Source organism: Volvox carteri, assembly GCF_000143455.1.
Source record: "Volvox carteri f. nagariensis unplaced genomic scaffold VOLCAscaffold_38, whole genome shotgun sequence".
NCBI classification, from domain to species: domain Eukaryota; kingdom Viridiplantae; phylum Chlorophyta; class Chlorophyceae; order Chlamydomonadales; family Volvocaceae; genus Volvox; species Volvox carteri.
Window position 1 is genome coordinate 884,414 of NW_003307581.1, and position 22,698 is coordinate 907,111.

Sequence of the window (22,698 nt, forward strand, 5' to 3'; positions counted from 1 at the left end):
TTGTCGATCCTTACTAAAGCTAAACAATTAATTATTAGGTATTCCTGAGCAACCAAGCCCTAAATGTTAATATACCCGCTGACATCACGATACTACACATAACGGCACCGCACGCTAAAGCCACAGGGTCCGATGCAGCCCATGAGGTCCAGCCTTTAACGTTCAATAGGCACCGAGCTCGGGTCATGGCAGCAACAATACCGAACGTTGTATGCCCTTTAGCTCTTCGATTGCGCTGCCTGTTGATGTGAGCAGGCTTGACGTTGCTCGCTGCGAAACCCTTCCGACCGCCGCCGCCAACTGTACTGCGGCCACGCTTCTTCACATTGTAGGTTGCTGGTTTATCTGTGTTACCATGACTAAATCGATCCATTGTTGGCTGTCCATGCCGTCGTTGTCGGCCTTTGCGACCGCTCCGTTTGTTAGGAACCTGTTCAATAGAATCCTTGTCAACTTCAATTGTTGACATTTTGGTAGTCACATGAACAATCTGTGCTTCATGCGGCTTTTAAACCCATTTACACAGCACACGCTGGGGCCTTATCCTTAAGCTGGCGCTGTAAGCCATGCCAGCGTCACTAGCTCAGGACTTTCTGCAGGCACGTGATCAAAATTCCTGAGCCGGCGAACCTTAAACCTATTCTTGACTTCTAGGAAAGCCGTACAGATGTACGGCGTCAATGCTCTGGTGTTGATACACTGTTACAAGTGCAGGAGCACAACTTTAGGGTTTGATGGGGAGTAGGCTTGATGTCTGGTGGCCGACAGCCTAGGACGTTCTGTGGAATAAAAACAACTACAACCTGCTCAGGTCTGCAACTGCGCTAGGCCCAAACTTGCGCGCGTTACGAGGACCAGACTCAGCGTCGACGGGGATGTAGCAGCTTTGCGTTGACGGTAGCGCCGTAGGGTGTCCTGCTTTCCGATACCTGATTTAAGCCCCTTGTAACGAGGGAGAGAGTGGCGGAAAGCCTACCTATTTTCAAATGGACCCATATGACCTATGCAACGGGCATTCATGGAAATCCGGTGTTCTTGCTTTTTGCGGATGGGACGTGCCGCGCTGCGCATGCTGCGGTGTCGTTTTCCAAAGTGCCACACAATACATTACGTCTTCCAGACTACCCTTTCAGTTATTGCTCAACGTTGTATACTACAGCCATGGGAAATTTTTGTGAATTAGTTTTCATTCCAGCTCCGAAACGTTCGGTACGGGACAGAGTGTCTAACGTGCCACAAATGTCCAACAAATCTACAGCTTGATCATCGTATTTTTCTTGCTAAGATGATTACGCTAAAAATCCCTCGGTGCAATTTTATAGTCCATCACTGTTTAGCTTGACATGCTGCCAGCATTTCTCACTTTAGTTTTATTTTTGCAAGCTTGCTTGAATTCTAAAGCGAATGTGCTCAGCTTGGTCGACCCATCCCGCACGGGGATGGCCACACGACGTGGCAGGCGACTAGATGTAAGGAACTCACATTTACCGCAGATTGGATTGGGGCAATAAATGCATATATTCATCTGCAGATGGAGGACAGAGTGGGCGCGTGGGCGCTTCGCTGCTCTGAGGATGGCATGCAAGGAAGGACATATGGGTGCGTACACAGCCCATTTAAGCTTCTGCGTCAGGGAGAACACGCATTCATGCTGTTAAAGGTTTATGTATAATGCAACTTGGGTCCTGCCGAATTCCTTAGGACCAAGTCGGGATTATGTACGAAATCTGTACGTACGCGCATAACGCTCCACAGGACCGTACGGTGTTGGAACATGGCTGCGAACCTGCATGAACGTTAGGTCTGTATAATGCGGCGTTTTATGCCTCTCAGCAGATTCATTCAGAGGGAAGAGTTACACCCCGCTTTCGACTACGCAGCGTGTGGGCCGTTTTCGATGGACACAATTCTGCTGCGGTCAGCTCCTACCTCGAAGCCGCCCTGCACTTACGTCTTCGACGCCGCTTGTGTGAGGTGGACTCTGAAGCCCAGGCGACTGACGCAGCCGAGGCCGCCACGCTCCGCCGGTGGGTGCTACGGCTTTGGCTGTAGCCACCGACAGCCTTCCTGTCCACCTTAGCATGCGAGCTCCCGCCTCCGTGGCTTACGGACAGCCCATAGGCGATTCCGATAAAGTTACCTTCTGCCGACCAGGGCGCGATGATAACCCGGTACTTCTTGCATCATGTTTTTGCGTATATGCCACTGTCACATCACTTTAACGACATCACTGTCCTAACGGGGCTACATCGCAACGACCATGTTTGTAAAAGTATTACATATCCGCCGTACTCGTACCGACGCGACGTGTCCGCAGCCGTGGAGGCGGTAGTCACGTCCGAACGGCGCTGTTGCGCGCATTCCAGGATCTGGATGCAGACCTTCAGCAGCAGCAGCAGCAGCAGCAACAGCAGCACACGCGACATGAGTCGCTTGCTGGAGGCCACTCCCAGCACCTACACCTCTCCGAACCCCTAAAGGATCGCAGCGCGGGATCCGGTTCCGCTCCTTCACATACTGCTTCCTCGGGCATGGCAGGGCCCGGAGTCTCGCCCTCGGGGGAGAACGCCACTGCGGTGGATGGCCTAGGCGCGCTGCAGGCGGCCGCGGCTGCGGCGGCCTGGGATGCAGGCTCAACAGCTGTCGTAGCAGTCGCTGAGTGGGACGGCTCGCGCGCCACCGTGTGCCCCAGCGTCGGTTCCGGAGCGGTAGCTGCGGCGGACGCGGCTTCCTCCCCAGCGCAGATGAAGCATGTGGCTGCTGATGATACTAGGCAAGAAGCAGTCCGGCATGAAGAGAGTTCCCCTGCCGCCACGGATGACAGCAGCACGGACGTGGCTGGTAGCTGTGGCGGCTGCGGCTGGCTCTGGATTGCCAGTCTAGGAAACAGCCCAGCAATATTGTGTGCACCGGCTGCACCGCAGGTCGCAGGTGCGGCCAGACATGATCGCAACTCAGGAGGTGAGGGCGGGAAGAGCGGCGGAAGCGTTGCGGGTACGGGCAGCGCTGCTAAGGAGCGTCGGGTGGATAGGGCAACAGGGGCACGCAAAAGCGGCGGCGGCGGCGGCAGGCAGCTTGTGGCGCGTGTGCTTACGACCAGTCATGACCTGCGGAATGTGGAGGAGGTGCGGCGGGTGGCAGCTGCGGGCGGCAGAGTGGACGGGCCCAGCAGGCCAGGTGCGTAGGCAGCTCATCCGTACGGATGACCGATTGTTCAGGGGGCGAGGGCACAAGGCCCGAACCGTATTGCTGTATCACCATAGAAGGCGTGTTGCTGACTAAGATCTCATTAATCTAGGATATGCCATTCACGTTGTGCTGCTGCCGCTCTTGCACGTGAGTTACAGGGTTACAGGCATCAGCATGCGTTGTATGGGAAGAAACGGTCCTGCCCGGTACTGGCCGTTACTTGCTAGCCATTTTTAGGATAACGGGGGGCGGTGGCTGCTGGGCCGCAGCATTGCCTGCGGGGGCTACGCCGGAATAAGCGAGCTCGGGCGGGGGTCCACAAAGGAAAGAGCTTTCGTTGCTCTGCCAGCCATATCGCAGTCTTGCCTAATAAACTGTTTCACGTCCCTGCCTGTGCTGTAACTATGGACTGACCCGCCCGACATCAGGGGCCACCCCGCGTTTAATGGGGGACCTGGAGGTATCCCGGGCCTTTGGTGACCTGCAGTACCGCCAGTACGGCCTCAGTACGGAGCCTGACATCGCCGGGCCCTGGCGCATAGGCGACGAAGATATGGACGACTGCGGCTGTGGCAGCACTGCCGCGAGCTTTGACAGGAACGGAGCAGATTGCCGGACAGACACCACTGTAGCTACAAAGCAGAGCGATGTCGCTGATCAAGTCAAGGGGGGTGAATCGGAGTCATGGTTCGTCCGACGCCAGGCTGGCGGCAATGGCGCTGCTAGGCAGCTGGCGCCGCATCTGCTGCTGGCGTCTGATGGCATTTTAGAGACAATGTCGCCACAGGTGGGCCTTGACCAGTAACAGGACCTTTTGGGGCTGGCTTTGGCGCGGGTTCCTCAAGCTGGATTGGAAAAATGTATCATTAAGAGTTTGAAAATGGGAGATGGTCTGTGTGGTACCCCCGCTTTCTGCAGAGTAAACGTGGTGGTGGAGGACGTCCGCATATATTCAACCAAGAGGATATGTATGCTGGTCTATGCAGGCCCCACCCTAAAGCTCCCCAACCTATCCTTCCCCATTCACTTCTTCTTGCACATGCCGCCGTGTAACACAGGACGTGTGTGAACACCTGGCGGCACAGCTTACAGGCTCAAGGGAGCCGCCACTCACGCCGGCCCCTCCACCAGCAATTGCCCTTGGTCCCGTGGATCCAGAGATCCGCCCCTCGGAGATAAACCCCCCGCAAGCCCCTAGCAACGACTCCTCCAGCCAAGCGGGAACAAGCCAGGACGCGGGCATGGCAACTCGCATGGCGCGCTCGTCAGAATCAGCTTCACAAAGTGATGCCGCAGCCTCCGGTGTCTGGACGGCCGGCCTGCCAGGGTGTTGTGACTGCGACCTTAGCGCGGCGTCAGTACAGGCTTCAGAGCTTGATGATGGTGCCGAAGTTGAGGGGCCGTGTGCTGCGCAGGTTGGTGGTGGGCGAGTTTGTCGGGTTGTGACGCGACAGTGGGCAGTGGCCGAAACAAAACGCATGTAAGTTTGCGCTCAAGCCCAGATATACATGCGACTGCGGGCTTTCAGTCCTGCCTAACCCGTCTGTCCCCAGGCTTTACGCCGCCCGTCCTACTTGGACAGACGTACCGTGCAAGACGCTGCCACACGACTCGTGCAAGAGGCATTCAACAGAGGTTCCATGGACAACGTAGCAGCTGTCGTAATACAGGTACGTGGACAAGAAGCGCCCGCTAGCCCGCTTACATGGGACACAGTATATGTAAGCGTATAAGAACAAAATTGCAAACACAGTTGAACATTCATTTCTGCGGGGCGAAGGTAATTGAACCCTGTACCTTATGGTATCCCAAGTCTTATGTAACGGATGAGACGATATTTCCTAAAAATGCCCTAATATTCGTACTGTAACCACTGAACGGTTAGCTATCCCGGCAGCTTCATGGCTCCTCCGATGCCACTTTGACGTCAATTTGCCCCTGTCCGTGTGTACGCTGGTCGTCCGCAGTCGTGCGCGTCGGCTAGCTATTTAGTTGCCCACGCCAATTGTGACGGCTTTGATAATTGGTTTGGTGCACCTCCTCGTCAATTGGGCAAGTCCACAGACGCCGCCCGGACTTGCAAACGGCCACAAGAGCCTTACTCACTCATGGACCTGTCACCATCAGCCCTCCCACTTCTCCCGTAACTCGCTTGCTCGCTTTGCCGCTTGCTTGCTTGACAGCTGCCTAGACACGTACTTTACTCGGACCAAGATGAACTCGGTGATGCGGAAAGGGCTCCCGCAGCAGCAGCCCGCACGACGCCAAATCCTCCAGATACCGCAACTCTGCCAGTATCGGTCAGGCCAGCAGCCACTGCATCTGCCGAATCGTGCTTCAAATCTACGGTCCATCCCGGCGCCGTGTGTGCTCCAGGGCGGGGCAATTCCTTGGTAAGCATGGAGCGCCAGGCGACATTGGATCCCACATGCACCCCAGGTGCGGAGAGTCTGGTCGCGGAGAGCCCCTCGAGACCAGGCCACTGCCACCAGGTCACTGCCTGGAGGTCGCCGCATGAGGCCCTGCCCTCGACGGCAGTGACAGCGACAACAAACGTACCGACTGCGACGATATCCTCGACGGATCGGTTGGCAGTGGCGGTCCAGCAGCGCTGCAGGGCTATTACCCCAGCGCGACGCCCGCCAGCCGCCCCGGAGGGCTCCCGCGGCTTTCCCTCCAGGGGCCCTCAAACGAGCACCGCAGAGCCGAGTGCCACCGCAGCTGGCTGGGTGCTGTTAAGGGCAATCCAAGATGCTTGGTCTTCTCATCGACGTCGGTTACTCGGGCGGCTGTGTGCTTTATTATTGAGATTAGTTGGACCTTTTCGCCGGGGACCTTGCAGCGGGGCCGCCTCGCAGCAGTCGCCAGAGGGAGCGTTGAGTGACTCGGCGGTCCCCCGTGGGGAGGTGCCTGCGCCATATTACGCTGGGCCGGCAGGAGAGGCCGGTGGCGGCGCTGGGGCCGTCATTGCACTGGTGTGCCCGCATGAACCGCGCGCCAGCCTTCCAGCCACACAGCTTAGCAGCGGCTCTCTTGCTGTTGCTGTTGCTGTTGCTAGCGCTGCGAAAGTCAAGCCAATTTCCAGTGACGTTTGTGGGGCTCCAAATGCGCGCCCGGGTACAAAGCGCGGCGCTGATGTTGATGCTTGGGATGACGTGGTGGTAATTGGAGACGACGAGGTGGAACTCATGCAAGTTTCATACGGTTACGTGCTCGCGGAGCGGATTGGTGCCGTACCGTCTGTACGGAGCCATCTACATGTATCGTCTCTCCCGGGTGGCGAGGCGCTGCAGCCCTGGAGGCTGAGTGACTTCGACGGGTAAGCTCAGCTTCCGCGTGTACGAATGCATGCATGCACGGGTGATATGACGCAGGGCCCTGCATGGTGTACGAAAAACCCTGTGACCTGCCCTCACCCGGACACTTTCAACTGTTGATGCCTTAGCGCACAGACGACCCGAACCAGGTTAACCTGAAGCTTTCTTCACGTTCTATGTGCTGCTGCTGCTGCCTCCTTCCGCCATGTGACATAGTGCGGCCACCTTCATCATGCCCGGCGTCAGCGGCGTCGGTGGCACCGGCTGGTTGCTGGATTGCCTGCAAATGTACTGCTCGAGGCCGTACGATGCGCCAGGAGTGGGAACAGCTATCGTGCCTGACGCCGGTGTCCAGCTTCCGACCAGTGACTGTGAAATGAACGACGTAGGTGGAGGGCTTGCTTGGTTAGGACCCATGCACTGACTTCAGGCTGGGGCCATCGCCCTCTCCCTTCCTGGGTGTTTTTCTCCCTTCCTGCCTACGGGAATGATTCTTGGGGGTTCCAAGATCACGTCGGAGAGTGGATTATCCGCATCGCGCGTGTGTGCGTCCCTTCACAAGAGCCTGATTCCTAGGCAAGCTTCGTCGCATGTGACGTGTCCTGCAGCGGCTTGTGTGAACTCTGACCAAGCGGCTTAGCTCGTCCCGCCGCGTCCCCCGTGGATGTGTGACTGTGTTGTTGATGTCCTACAAGCATGTCGTTTCTTGCTTTTGAACCACCTCTGTTTAGTCTTCCGTGGTCCTGCTGCTGCAACCCAACAGGACGTAGGCGTTACAGGCTGCAGCAGCAGTAGCTCGCACGCCCTAATGTCTTTCAGCAGCACGCAGTCGTTGCTGCTGGAAATCGCTGCAGTACCCCTGCAACTGGCCCTGTTTGGCGACAGCAATGAGGGCGGAGAACACGTTGCGGCGGATGCACCCGGTGGCATCGCCAGCGCCGGTGGCCACTCCGGCCCTGTACCTCCAACCCGCTACATGATTGGCGGTGGGGATCATGGGGGCCGGTATGATGACGTCGCCCCTGCCCGTAACTTGCTTCCCGACGCATTTAGCAACATGGAGAAGGTACCAGTTGTAGGCCATGATGCTGACACCCGCTTTGCGGATGACAGAGAAGTCATCGCGGGCCGTGAAACCGTTACTGCATGGGACCAGATTCCAGAACAGTGGACAATCCCGCCGCCCGGCGGCATAGAGCCTGGCGATCGTTCCCATGATATGGACCCGATGGCAGGCCTGTTGGAAGAAACACCACAGCTGAGCTTCTCACCACTCGACCCATGGGTCGGTCCTGCCAATTTCTTGGGCACCCCCGGGCGAACTGGGCGGGTGTTGCTGCACTCGGAAGATGGTGATGCATCCCCGCATAGCTTTGGGGCCCATGGAGATGATACCAATGTGGCCGGTGGCGGCGGCCCCAGCAGCGTTGATGGCGCGGAAGACGGCCATTCGGTTGCACTCGTGACGTCTGCTGTGGCGGCCCCGGCCACTGATCACCATGCCGTCGCCGCCGGCGAGGCGCCCCAGCTGCGCTTCCAGCCGCGAGCCCACGGGGTACGCCTGGCTGATGGCGCGCTGCACCTCGTTACGGACGAGTCCGCCGCGGCCGTGGCCCCATCTACGACCGCCGTCGCAAGCGGCGCCGACGGCCGGTCAGGCGGCGACTTCAACAACGACGGCAGGGGACCCGAGGCTCGGGCACACGCCTATAGACTGAGGGAGAAGTTTGGCCAAGGCCACTTTGGCGAGGTGTGGCGGGCTTGGCGCCTCGACCGGTTTCCGATGCAGGATGCGGTGCAGGATGCCGCCGCCGCCGCCACAGCCGCTGACAGTCTGCAGCCCGACGGGGCAAGCGGGCAGTCTGGCTCTGGCCGGTACCGGCAACCGCCGGGACCGAGGGATGCGACGGGGCCGGCGGCGGCGGCGGCGACGGCGACGGCGGCAGCAGCGGCGGTGGCCACTGCAGAAGCGGCGGCGGCCGCTGCGGCCCGCGGGCCTCCGGGGTTTGTCCTGAAACGTCTCCGAGGCAGCAGCGGGAAGGGCGTTCTGCTCAGCGGGCTGCGGGAGGCGTACTTTGGTGACCGGTTTCGGAGGCTGCGAGGCGCGGCGACGGTTGGCGCACCAATGGAGGACGGTGTGGGGGGATGGCGCAGCGACAACGGCTACAGCCACTTGGTACGTGGGAGCCCGTGCTTAGTGCCGCGTGTCAGTGGGGTACATGCACTGCTTTGGGACCTGGTATGGGGCCACTAACACTACCCATAACTCTGGTAGCTCCTGGGTGATAGGACCGAACAGTGGACATGCATTATTTAGGATTGGTAAAGGGCAGCGGCGAGGGGGGTGGCATGCCAAAGTCGGAAGGCGGCTTCGGAATAAGCTCCCAAGCGACATGCTTTGCGTATGTCTTGAACCTTAAGAGAGCGTGCTGTAAACTTACACAGCGGTTCTGGACGACTTCGCACTAAACAGGTGGAGTTTTTGGAATCCTTCGAGGTGGTTTCGGAGGAGGACGCGGATGCGACCACTGCCACGCCACTTGACCTAGGTAGCGCAGCGGGCGGGTGTAACAGCGGTGATGACGACAGTGGGGAGCCAGCTGCGGATTGCGACAAGCACGGCAGCGGCGGCGGCGGGCCGACTGACCAGACGCCGCCGCCGCCGGACCTCTGGCTTGTCTTTCAGAACGCCGGCCGATCGCTGCATGACCTGATCTACAGTCCCGTGGGTCTCCAGACTGTCCAACCAGATGACGAGGAAGAGGAGCCTGCAGCTGCGGACAAGGACGAGGAAGGGGATGGCCAGCAGCAACAGCAGCAGCAGCAACAGCAGCAACAGGTGCGCGGCACAAGTGCAGGGCTTTTCGTCTGCGCACGGCTATGCTATGCACCGCGCAGCGTAGCTGACGTTGCACGTAGCTTTAACTACTGGTGTGACCCGAAGACACCGGAATGTACGGGATCGTACGAACCTACCACGGTAATACGGTAACGGCTCAGGCCGGGCGCGACTCTACAAAACAAGGGCTCCAAGCAAAAAAGCATCGTGAAATCTCTGGACCTCCTCTACTGGCCAAGTGGCCTCCAGAGCTAACATCCCTTCAATTCATACATATCTTCAGAATGCAACGGGCAGGAGATGTAAGCATCTGCATTGTTGGCGTATTCCGTTGCGTTTTTTCCCTTTTGCAGGCTGCCGGGCCTGCCTTTCAAGTTCTTGGGCCTAGCCCCTGGTGGCAAGCCATGAGGCGTCATCCGCGGGGCAATGAGTTTGTTCGGCAGCTGCTGCGGCAGCTGCTGCTGGGGCTTCAGGTGCGAGTTTGGCGGCCTCGTGGGATTGTGTAGCGCCTCCATCGCAGTGCTGGACGGGCGGTTGAAAGCTGGCTTCAATTGTATCATACATGTATCATTGTGGTCCGTTGCTGGTTCCTGTTTCCGTGTGGAAGGCCATTCCTGCGCGTGTCCACGCTGCCGCCAACAATTACCGCGTGCCTTCTTTCCTTAATGCATTGACTTCCACCGTGCCTTAGTAAGTGACGTCTTAGGATTGTAAAAGTGGTTGGAAAATCCAACCAAATGAGGATTGTAAAAGTGGTTGGAAAATCCAACCAAATTTCCCAAATGAGAACTGACGTTTGTCGCATTGGATTCGCACAGGTATTGCACGAGGCCAACATTACCCACCGCGACGTCAAGCCTGAGAACATGATGCTGACGCGTGTGACCCACGGGTCATCGCCATTACCCCGGGCTAGGTGGCCGCATGCAGGCACCGCAGCAGCAGCCGGCAGCGATGACTCGGCGGCATCTGCGGCCACTGCGTCTGCTGGCGCAGCAGCGAGCGCGGACTGCGCGCCGCGGGCGTCGCATGACATCATTCATGACGGCCCAACCACCAACCGCCATCACCAACCGCCCAGAACCCAAGCCGGACACGGAACGGAACGGAGAAGAGCGCCGTCGTTAACCGGCCGGCAATGGCTTGGCGCCGCGACTCTTGGAGGTCCGTCCGTGAGCGACGAGAGTAAAGATGTGGGTGCGCAAGGCGCTGGTGCCAGCAGAGGCAGTGCGGGGCCTGCGGGGCCTGCAGACGGTGGCGGCGGCGACGATGAAGCTGTAACGCCGGTCTGGCTGCGGCTCATCGACTTTGGCTCCGCGGTCGATGAATACAGCTTGCAGCACCTGTACGGTAGTGAGGGGCCAACATCTGACCAACTGACTCTTGAGTATGCACCGCCGGAGGCCCTTTTTGGCAGGTGAGGTGAGGAGCGAAAGGGCCATTGTGAGAGGGCTGTTTGCCCCTCCCCACATGCCGCCATGCTACAGCGCAGACTCAGACTCCATCGTGATTGCCGCAGCTGGCGGGCATAGCAGCAGCAGCAGCAGCAGGATGGAAAGGGCGGCAAATAGCCATGACGACGAGTAGCGCGCCACTATCTTGTGCTTGGTTGCTGCAGCGGCCATGTGCTGCCAAGGCGGAGGCAGCTGGCTCGATGCCGCTTGACCAACGCCACTTACTTAATATAAAACGTGGATTAACATTCAGACATTATACCCCAAACTTTTCGTAATTTCGTAGTTTCTTCCTTGTGAAAGGCTGTGTGCTGTTGCCGCTGCCGTTGCTGCTGCCCCTGCCGTTGCTGTCGCTGCTACTGCTGCCACCGCTTCTCCTGACGCGTCGTCGCGGCTGGCAGGTATTGGGAGGGCATGAAGGCGATGCGGCCGCGCGCCTGGGCGTATGACATTTGGAGCGTTGGCGTGGTGTGGTTAGAGCTGCTGATGGCCACCCCGCAGGTACATGCACACACAGCACGAGCTGTCGCACGCTTTTCGTATCTTTGGGGCAGCGAGTCGCAAGGACTTGCCCGCCACATGCAAGCAGGAAAACCCGCCATCGCCTGGCGTACCCTGCAGCTGTAGGGTCAGAAGCAGCTTAGCCGTAAGGGTGTCCCATTAAGCCAGCTTGGATTGTCCGGCAGGCGCTGTTGCAGCCCGTCTTGGTCATCTGCCAGGAGGGAAGGGGAGGGGCATGTGCGCTCTGGGACCTCAGTGACGCGGCAAGCCTCCACCTCATGCAGAAGCTCTTTGTTTTGTCCTGCCACCCACTGGCCTGAGAGGGAAAGAGCGCGCACCTCTCCGCGCGCTGTCGCCCTCTTCCCGCCGAACGTCTATCTAGCTCTGCCGGGAGCCAGTACCCCACCAAACAAACGACAACGCCAACCAACACCGGAGCCAACTGAGGCCGTCACCTCGTGGCCGCACTCCTACATCTCGTTCTCTTCCCTTCCCACCCCTAGGTTTGGCAGCTTCCCTCAGCCACACGAGCGCTCCTGGAGGCACGTTTGGCGCTGCGCAGCCGGCCTGAGAGCGAGCGGCAGCTTATGTTCCTCCTGCGAGGGCTAATGGAGTGGTGCATCTATCCGCCGCAGGTGGGGTGGCAGCAGCGGGGAAGGGAGAGGACGCCCTGTATAACGGCTACAGCTTTAAGGACGTACGACGCCCTACCGGCTGCTACCTTCCGAACCTTCTAGGCGTGTGAAGGTGGCACCGGATACATCGAACCATGACTGGACAACTATCGCGCTCGTTGGCTGATTGCCAGTCCATCCTCTTCAAGACTGCAAGTTCAATGCCACGCACCCCGCATCCTGCCCCGCTCCGTAGGCCCCTTCCACGCCGTCCGGCCCACCCCTGCGCGGTCGCAAGTCCCGGCCGCTGATGAGCTGGAGCTGCACTGAGGACGCCATGCTGTCCCTGGCCAAGAGCAGAGACCCCACCGGTTGGTGGATGGACGGTTGGGATTATGGACGGTTGGGAGATAGACCGTTGGGATTATGGACGGTTGGGATATGGACGGTTGGGATTATGGACGGTTGGGATATGGACGGTTGGCGGATGTACGGCTGGGAGATGGACGGTTGGGATATGGACGGTTGGCGGATGTACGGCTGGGAGATGGACGGCTGGGTTATGGGTGGTTGGGTGATGGCAGCTAGGCGATGCCTGGCGCGCCACAGGGCTTTAGACCAACGCAGGTATGCAATGTGTCCTGCATTTCTGCAAGCAGGCAGTGCAGGGGCGCTTCTGTTAGAACACCAACTAGTTCGGCCCGCTGTTGGATGACGATCTCCCGCTTCTCATTTCTTCGTTTCTTTACGGCCTTCCTCTCCCTCGTGCTCTCCTCCCGCTCCGTGGCGCTATGGAACTTATCTTCTCCTGGGTCTGGTCCGTTCGGGTTGGGTGTGTTAATCCTGTTGTGCTAGGGCTGGGCCTGGAGGGATCCATGGCGCTGAGGCTGCTGCTGCGGCTCCTTCACTGGGACCCTGCTAGCCGCCCATCCGCTCGCCAGGTACGTATGCGGGCTCGGCAGGGTGTTGCTGGCAGGGTGTTGCTAGCAGGGTGCTGGCAGGCTCGCTCGAAATAAGTGGGGGTTCGGGTGCACGGCATTGGTGTCGTTCTGTCTGGGCGGACCTGTGGGGGCGCGAGGCTGTGGGAATATGGTACTGCCGATCCTGGGCCTTTGTACCGTTGCTGTTGGAATAAGTCCCCATCGTCGTACTGAAATTCCGTACGGCAATCTGGGCCGGCGAACGGTTACATGTTGAGCTGACTCTTGCGGCCAGCACTGTGTATGGCGGGGCGCGCTTGGAACCCTATGCCAAATCCTTCAAAATATTTCTCGGACCCTTCACATTGAAAGCGACTGTGCGCGTCTCCCAATCGCCTCGCAGGCGCTCCGTCATGCGTACTTCACGGTGAAGCCCGGCGCTTGGGCGCTTCACGTATGCGGCGAAGTGGCGACTGGGGATTCGGGGTGGTGCTAAAGCTGTGCTGAGGACAGCAAGCGTGTGACAAAATGCTTACATACAATATTGCGACAGGCTGTAATTGACACAAAATGGTCTTCATCGTTCCAAGTGAATACATTAATCAGGGTGAACACACTTCACGCCTCAACCTCAATGGGAGTCCGGCGTCCGGCGGTTATTTGCACTAAGCCAGGCCGTGCGGCCTGCATATATAGCAGCAGGCCAGGTCCGCCGATACCACTTACGTACTCGACCAGTGTGGACCAAAGTCAGGTACAAATTCAAAGGCGTAAAGCTTGTAAATAACGGTCATATGTGCGTCCTTTGACGGATATCCCTTGCGTGGAAACGAACACATGTTACTGGCCAGCAGTGTGGAACATTCTCTCATACAACAAAAAAAACATGTCCAAGCCACACACCCTGTAACAGAAGGCAGCTTTCGAAACGCCAAACTGCTCTCATACTCTGTGTAATATTGTTATCATTCGTCTCGACACCAATGTTAAGAGCGTGCCTATCAATTGACGTGTGGGACAGAAAAAAATTAACGGGTTTCGTCTGCGAGACTCCTAAGAGCTACAACTGAAGCGCTATCGTTAATCCTAAATTTATTCCTGAAAACGAGTATGCGCCAACGTAGCATCGACAGCCATGTCCGTAACGTGTAATCATTTAAATGGTAGCATGCGCATCATGAGTAACCGAAGTTGGTTGAATGAATATTTTGCCATGAGCATGCACCTACCACATGGCCGCCATTGGCAGTCCACGTGGTATGCACCGATAGGATCTGCACTAAGTGCCTGCCTAGGACACATACAGTTTCCTTTGACTGCATGGAGTCGTGTGATGGACTACGGTAGTTGTAGCGTCTTGGCAGCTCTTTAATGTATGAACAGAACATAAGTATAAGAATATTTGTCGATGTAGATATTCTTCTTGCCCCACGCATGAAATCCGCTGAACCACAGACAACATGCATGCGTGCTGAGCCTATCTAGGAAACCTAGCTGGGCAATAGGCAGACGACTTCACGGGTCCACGGCTTCACGGGTCCACGACTTCACGGGTCCACGGCTCCACGGCTTTCCGCCGGGTGGAATCTACTGTGCGGGGAAACCCTCCATTGCTGTATAGACCGGGCAGCAAGCTCCGGAAGGATCAAAAATGCTCAAGTAGCAGGCGCCGGTGTAGGGGCTTATGCAGAAGTCGAGCAGGGAGACCGAGTTGAGCAGCTCCAGGCAAATCTCCGCCCCCGCGGCTTGCTGTAGTGTCCAGCGCAGCTGAGTGGCCTTGACGATGTTGCTGCCAGGGGGGCCCCACGAAGGGCTACGGAAGACCAGACTTCCAGAGTTGCTGGGTCTGACCCCAAAGCCGACAAAACTTCGCCGTAGCTCCTCGTTGGCCCAGAAATCCACCTTTTGAAGGATTGTTGCATTTCCGCATCTCGCTCCATCCTAAGTGCATGCGTACGTTTGGCGGAGGTTGATGTTTTGCCGGAGGGGTTATTAAAACACCGACACGTATGAGCACCGCACGCACACACGTAAACGTTTGAGTCCACATAACGGTGAACCGTCTCGAAGATTTGGGGATGGGCGATCAGAGCAGAAGGCGGAGACAGGACACGCATGGCGGAAGGTCGCTGGTAGGTGGGGGTTCTAAAATGCAGCATGTCAGCGTGGGGGGGGGGCCGCCGGTGCATGCCAGCTGGCAACCGAAGGAGAAAACATACACATATACAAAACGCACACACAGATAATAATATTATTAGTAGTAATAGTATAATAACCATGACAATAATAGCCTATTATTATAAGTTATCATACTAATATAATAAGTTATTATACTAATATTAATAACAATATTATTATCTGTCTGTGCGTTTTGTATATGTGTGTGTTTCCTGCCTTCGGTTGTCTGCTGGCATGCACCGGCCTGCCCCACGCTGCCATGCTGCCTTTTAGGGCCCCCACCTACAGCTGATAGCTATCAGCGACCTTCCGCCAAGTGTGTCCTGTCTCCGCCTTCTGCTCTGATCGCCCATCCCCAAATCTTCGTGCCGTTTTGTATATTATTGTACTATTATAGTAATAATAATAATAATATAAATAACAGTAGTAGTTGTTGTTGTAGTAGCCCATGCGCATCCAAGCACAGCGCAGCATCCCGGCATGCAAAAATTCATGAAGCTACTTACAATAACGCTGCTTAAGCTTGTGAAGGTGAAGCAGTACAGAGTTGTCCTGTTGGACCTTCGCCCTAGACCTGGCCTCGACGAATACAAGTAACCGGCCGCAAAGGGTGCCGAACCTTGTCTTGCGTCACAACTGCAGCGGGCGAGCGTGTGGCATCAGCAAAGAAATGTGCGTACCAGGAAAGAAAGGGAGAGGGAGAGGCGCTCGACGTATGCAACTGACTGCCGCACAGCTGCATGTTATGGTTCATGCATCCACATAGGTGTGTGTTTTAATGATCTGAGCCACGATGATGGAAGTGGCTGTGACAAGAATAACTTTACCAAGTTCCGTAGCCCAGCGACGTGGTGCAATTTCCTAAACAATATGTAGATATAGCTGGAGTTTTAAAAATAGATTAAATTTAGGAGAGCGATGCCAGAGCCAATAGAAATATGCGGCGCTCTACTGGCGAAAGGCGACTAGGTGGTGGGCGGCTAGAATTTATGGTGTGTTTGCGCAGCATTGCGTGCAGTTGTGTGCCATGATGCACAACATGTCAGTTGCTTGAAAGCATCCTTCGTCCTACAATTAAACTCGCACCGCACACAGCGATGCGTTTTTCCTTACCGGCTGGAGTTCGGGAAACGGAGTGCCCCCATGTGCATGGCATACATCAACTCCGTGCACGTTTCCGTAGCTTCAGCCAACCTAGTTAGTCCGATGCCTGGGAGGTTCGCAGTGAGCTCAGCGTGAATGATATGGTTGTACAGGTATGGTGGACAGCCGTGAGGGATTAGTGCTGCCGACAGCAACTTCGATAGGAGGGCGGCGGCTTCGGTATTGAAGGCGCTTGGTGGGATGGTGGGATTGGAGGTGTGCACAAGCGTGCCACAAAAGGTGATGTTGCCGCCGCTGCAGCTCATCAAGGTGAAGTCCGATGTGATGTTGTCGCCGAACATTGCTGCTGCAGATGCCATGGCTTCCGCCACTATGGTTGTGACGGCGCTGCACTGCGTCTGGGTGAAAGAGTACGGGACAGTGAAGTCCGTAGTGGGAGATATCCCGAAGCTGACGTACGTATTGCAGAGGCTAAAGGGTGGCAATGGCGGCGGCGGTGAAGGGGGGGGAGGAGACGGCGGTGGCGGCGGCGGAAGGCGGACTTCTTGCACGGGGCAGCAACCAAGGCTGGCGTCGTACACAGCGGCCATACACACGCCTGGGCGTATTTCGTTGGGGGGTGGCACGCAAAGCTGTTCGAGGTTAATGCAGCCCTTCTTGGCCCGGTTGGTATTCAGTGTGATGCAGATTTCAGCACCGTTTGCAGCGTCAAGGCTCAGGTCCAGGTGGGTAAGCCTCAGGAGTGTAACGCCCGCCTCTCGTCCCTTGTCGAAGGTTGGTAGGATGGACGTGGGCTTGCCATTCAGGGTAGCTGCGAGCAGGACGCCTGGAACGTCGCATTCCGGCTTCACGTTGACCTGCAGTCGAACGGGGGAGCAAGAGCAGGCTTTGATGCTGCATGCGGCCGATATTTCTCTTAGCTTCCAAGATTGAGGCCGCAAGAAATGTATGAGTGAAACCAACGTGTCCTAAAGACCGACCAGAGAGTTCTCTGCGGCAAGCGGGGTCGGAAGGTAAGGCCCATCACACCTCAAGTAGGCTATCAGCCACGAATGCCGGGGCCCCCTACGCCCGTTGCGTTCATGGAGGAATCCAGAGCCTTTCTGCTCTCCAAGAAATAAGTGACTAAGTGGGGACCAAACCCTTTTCCAGGCAGCCGTCGACAGCCGTGACATGCCTGCATTATTTGCTTACTCCCAAGCCCTCGCCTAGTGCAGCTAGCTAAATCTGCCGGTAGCCACCACAGGCCCCTACTCGCACCCTTATCTGGCCTATCACTGCACGCATGCGAGGTCCCACACTCTCAGTTGTGGCGTTGATTTGGCATGCAGCGGGCGCGCCGCCTGTCCGAGCAGAGCGGCAGGCCCGGTGTGCAGGTCGGGGTGGGGACAAAACATATGTGTTGCGAAGTATGTTTGCCCCATGCCCGACATGCACTTATACATCCGTACATATATACGCACACGAGCGTGCAGCGCCAAATCTTACGCACCACGAGCTTCTTCACGATCAGCTTGCTGCTGCAACAGGCGTCCGAGCAGTTGGCAGGACGGTCAACCCGGATCGCGAAGCAGTACGTGTTGTTTGCCTTTGAGCTGACAAATTGTTCAAGGCGGTACGCAGAAGGTGCCTTCTTGCACTCGCTGTATGGGAATGTGAGAGCCAGGGAAGACTGGGGAGCTTCTGCTTGCGCCTTGGCAATCGTGGCCCTGAGCGGTTGACAAAGTGAGGGGGCGGGCGCGCTAGACTGGATGGATGTCATGTGCGGCGGAATGAGGATGGACGTATTGATGCCGGAGGACAAGCACGTTTAGGGTCGCAACTGGAAGATAAACGACAGTTTTTACCAAGTGCCATGAGCTTAGGATGCGCGCCCGTCGAGGCGCGTCGATGCACGCAATCGTTGCAAAACGGTGTGACCCAAAACAGCATACAAAACAGCCTAGAACAATAAGTTCGTCAAGCTTGTAAATGCACAGCTGATATGGGGTAGGCCCACAACATCCCTCCACGGTAACAAATTGCCGCCAGTGCAAGTAGGAGGCGCAATTATTACAACAAGCACCTATACGACGACAGCACAACCCTCGTCTCGTTCCTGCCTACGGCTTGCTTACAGCGTTGCCACAGCGACGAGAAACGCCACCTCCCACCGCATCGGATCCTGGTGTGGAATGGAACTGAAAAAACTCCCTTCGTTGCGGTGGATAACTTTTACCTATGAATTGATGTGCAGAACGTCGCTGCAAAAGCCTACGGAAAACCACTACCTTCAATCATCCCGGTCGAACGTGATCGAACGTGCTTGTTTCTTGATTCAGTAAGCCGTCTTACTAAGTTGCTTATAGAAACCATCAAATTTGATGTTATAAGACTGTCTTCATGCTGTCACGATTTGCGACCTGGGCTTGGGCGGGTGGCCCAGCCACAAGGCCCACAGACCTGGTTCGATTGCTATCAACCTCGCCAGACCAATTAATGCTGGTGGACTGTCTTGTCACTAAGAATTGAGTTGGCATGCAGGATCAGGATAAAGGCACGAGCTGATCGCCGGTGCTCTACTACTCATTCCTGGGGTCTCCCAGTGACCAGCTTGTCCGTCAGGGAGCAACTTTTTAAGTGCGACACAGTTGCGCCTGCCTATCAAATCATCATCATTTTCCTTAAATAATGGCATTGACTACTCTGCTGCATTTAGGACCATGCATGCAGCTGCTAGGTACGTAGGAATGGAGGCACCCATGCGCATACTCCTCACCAAGAAGAGATAATCGCATGGAACAACAGCTATAGATGAAGGCCTAATTTAGCTCAATCTACAGCATATGAAAGTAGCTGTGTAATTGTGGATTAGGCGGATTGGAGTGTTTGCTAGGGTCACTCTAAAGCGCGCATCAAAGCGTGAATCAATACATTTCAATGATACAGGATGTCCGTAATCTCGTGCCATACTGGCGACCGGGATCTTGGTGGAAAACTTTGCTACCTTGGCGGGTTCAGGTACGAAGTAATTGCGCTAATTATCAGCACGCCCTGCCAAAATAAGGTGTCTACCAAAACAATTAGATATATCTTCTGAATTTGTTAAGTTAAATGAATTTGACGCTCACTGGCACTTAGTGTCTCATGTCCTTTGCGTACGAACCATGCAGCGCGTCACCATGTCTTTATTTGCTTCACAGTGACCGAAATGTATTTTCATAGACTTCCGCAAATGCGTGCCATGACGATGGTGATGATGGTGATGGTGGTGATGATGATGATGATGGTTGATGATGGTTGATGGTGGTTGATATTTTTCAAACCTCGGTCTTGCCGAAAGCGTACGAACAATCCTTCACATTATCGCGTAAGGATTTTCATATTTAAACATGTTAAAGAAGTTGTAAGATTGCTGATTTTGAGCTTGTTGTTTCTTCCGAAGGAACATAATTCGTCCATTGTGTAGTACATAATGGACACCAATCGAACTTTCTGTGAAAACCCAGAGATTAATGGTGACGAATTAAGGAGACATTAGGTTTTTATAGGTTTATATAGCTTCCTCGAAGGTACATCTCGTTAGGTACACCTTGCACAGAACTAAACGAAGCGCCTGTGGAATAACGTGCGGTCTTCACGGCGGGCTGAGAGCGTAGTATCACTATTCTCGCTCAGCATACTGGATGCCTGGATCGACGGCCGCACCGAGCAACGCATTTTCCGACCTTTCCATGTGGAGAAAGTGCGTTACTTCTCCCCGACAATGTTTATATATACGGCGACAATATGTTATGCAGACCACCAGATGAAAAAGGAAAGGGCAGCAGCAGAGTTGTTTTACGAAATGGAACACTGTACGTGATATGCGCCGGACAGATATATAGGGTTTGGCACTACTGGTAAGGCGCGACCATTGCCCCCGGAGATCCCGGAATCGATACCCATTAGGGTCAAAGTCCTTCCGATGGTGGAAGGCATTGCGCCCCTAGTTGATGGACGGTGGTGACCTGGGATAAAATTAACCTGCGAGCGGACCAGGAACGGAGTTGGGCCGCTGTCGACCCGGCAGATTCCGTTGGATGCTGGTGGTGGGTGCGGAACCTGAGCGATCCACTGAGAAGTTGACTAGGGTGACTGGATGAGGGTGCCCCGAAATACCGGGGAAGGCAGGGTTTCGCAGGGTAGCTGCCACGGGCGAAGATACACCCCCCTGTTTCACACATCATATAGCACCTTAAACACGCGGACCGCAGCAACACCTCTTACAGGGTTGCATATGTCTTACAGGCATAAGGAACGAGGCATGACTGGAGTAGAAAAATGCCCCTTGCTGTGTCCGGCGGATGTCGATGCGCTTCCTCTCGCCGTACCCTGTCGCAACGTTTGAGACACAAATGACTATCGAAGGATGACGGACGTATGTGGCAATGGTGCTTACCTTGCAACCATTCGTCACAAGTGGCACGTCGATTCATATTCCCTAGTATTGAAGGTGAGGCAGTTCGGTTAAATAGTAATAACCCTGTCTCGCCAACCCCACGCGCAAGTACTGCTCGCACTACCGAGAAACGGGTTCAAACGGAACAACATAAAATTCTCCTGGGGGTCATCCACGCATTGCAAGGTTTGTTCGCTGCGCAGGTGTCTGGGTAGAAAACAGTGCACTAGGAGGCACCAGCAGTAGGACAGCGCCACGCAAAAGTCCACAGCAGGCAGATGCGAAACCGAAGACAAGTGTTTCCCAACTGAAGGTCACCGGAGGCATCTTTTAGTTGAAGGAAGGTCCAGATGCGTATGCACGTCCGAAGGAGTTCGATATGCGGTATGTGAATGAGAGCATGAGGAACGGGCGAGGTTCAGTGCGTGAATACACAAACATTTAAGTTGTAGTTGGTAGCAGCCGGCGGGAAAACAAGCTAATGCTTGGGCCCGCCTTCGCGTCTGCCCACCATTTCGCCCGCCTATCCGCTGGGCGTTTTTCAGCCTCCACTCTTTCGTACAATGATTGGAAATGTTAAGCTATTTAAAAAATGGTCATGTACAATGAGTAATGTATTTTTTTGTTGATTAAGTTCATTTTTATGCCTTGCTATGCTTTGTGACTAAGTTTTTAATGGTAAGGAATTGTGTCAAACCGAGTTCTTCCAAACTGGGCAAAAGCGCTGGTCTAGAAAAAACTTCCATAGTTTACGGCCGTTGAGGATGGGTTGTAGGCCATCGCACACATAGCAGTGGGGGCTTGCTCCGTAGATGAAGGCTGTAACTGGCCAGGCTGGCCTGACCTCCACCCGGACTTTCGGGGCCGTAAGGATCCAGCATGTACTTGACCCATCTCGTGGATAGATTGAAGATGTTATCCCCAGTGAGGTTCAAACCTCGATCTAAAACAAGCAAGTGCGTAGGAGCGCAATGCGTGAACCGCACCCATAGCATAAAAGCCAGCCGCCCGGGTAAAGTGTTAAGGCCAGGCATCTCCTTAACATCATATACTGATGTCTTGGGGGGGTTAAGACCCTACCGCGTCGGTCCTTCCGTATTCCGGCAACTTCCATCTGCGAGTAATTTTCCCTCAAATTAGGACCCCTGCGTGGAGTTCCGTGGACAAAGGACCCCGGTCAATTAGGCAGTTCTTGAATAGTCCCTCCACAAGGTTGTTATGGTGACGGCCGTTGGAGGCTCGTGACAGAGCTTTGTCAGATCCCCAGATCCGAACAGTTCGCTCGCTTTGATGGTAACGTCCCTTCTATCTTTTCTCCCGACTTCAAGTGACAAACGTTCTGCCTAACGAAGGTAGGGAATGCTTGCTACAACACATGTACAGCAATTCTATGCGTCCTGAGCAGCTAGGGCGGGCAGGACTTTTAATCAGATACACCCACGTTGATGAGGCAAACCGCACACCCACACTACAGGGTGTTGCCGAGACGATAACACAACTGTGTCCCATACATTCTATGCGTCCTGAGCAGCTAGGGCGGGCAGGACTTTTAATCAGATACACCCTGTAGTGTGGGATGTATGGAACACAGTTGTGTGTGTGTGTGTGTTACATGGTTGGGGGTGCGTGACCCCATACCTGTAAGACTACCCATACGAGCCGAAGGCCCAAGGGCAATACTACAACGCCTAAAAGCCACGGAGAAAAGAAAAAACACCGCACATCAGCCCAGACTAGCGTCCAAAGGGGGTAATTGAGTTTCGGTGAGCCCACATACGTTCCAACATCCTCGCCAGGCGTGCGGGTTCCCATTGCATGGCCTCCAACATACTCTGTTGATGATCGAATCCCTCTTCAGCACGAATATCATTATAGGCTGGGCATTCCAATAACACGTGTTTTTCATCCTCAATTCGGCTATTAGGACCACAACAGTGGCAAAACCGCTGCCCCCTGGGGACATGGTACTTGCCCCTTCGTGCTCTGTTCGCCTCCAAAGCCCAGCAACATAAACGAAACTGCATTAGCTTACGATGTGCTAAACGAGGAATGAAAACCTTAGCATGTGTTGGCCACATGACGGCTGCGGCTCCCGAAAAGGGCAGCCCCATCCAGTGCTTATACTTCGCCATTTGCACTCCCGGTTGCTTCCCATCTGATGG

General features: G+C 55.5%; 2 protein-coding genes across 2 annotated transcripts; one reads left to right on the top strand and one right to left on the bottom strand.

Annotated features, from left to right (window-relative positions):
* Window positions 1-1,822: 1,822 nt before the first annotated feature.
* On the top strand, window positions 1,823-13,341 carry VOLCADRAFT_94614 (uncharacterized protein; the record flags this gene model as incomplete). Its single annotated transcript, XM_002953742.1, has 20 exons — window positions 1,823-2,027; window positions 2,539-2,841; window positions 2,959-3,177; window positions 3,618-3,976; window positions 4,248-4,604; window positions 4,743-4,859; window positions 5,157-5,332; window positions 5,373-5,489; window positions 5,566-5,628; window positions 5,696-6,508; window positions 6,723-6,891; window positions 7,270-8,256; window positions 8,980-9,231; window positions 9,699-9,818; window positions 10,164-10,698; window positions 10,749-10,762; window positions 11,317-11,427; window positions 11,804-11,935; window positions 12,171-12,285; window positions 13,238-13,341. 20 exons carry the CDS (start codon window positions 1,823-1,825, stop codon window positions 13,339-13,341), a joined length of 5,268 nt encoding a protein of 1,755 aa, XP_002953788.1.
* Window positions 13,342-14,421: 1,080 nt separating this feature from the next.
* Window positions 14,422-18,635, bottom strand: VOLCADRAFT_94615 (uncharacterized protein; the record flags this gene model as incomplete). Its single annotated transcript, XM_002953805.1, has 6 exons — window positions 14,422-14,775; window positions 15,519-15,648; window positions 16,126-16,514; window positions 16,713-16,973; window positions 17,609-17,825; window positions 18,559-18,635. The coding sequence occupies 6 exons, from the start codon at window positions 18,633-18,635 to the stop codon at window positions 14,422-14,424; spliced, it is 1,428 nt and encodes a 475-aa protein (XP_002953851.1).
* Between the last annotated feature and the right edge of the window lie 4,063 nt (window positions 18,636-22,698).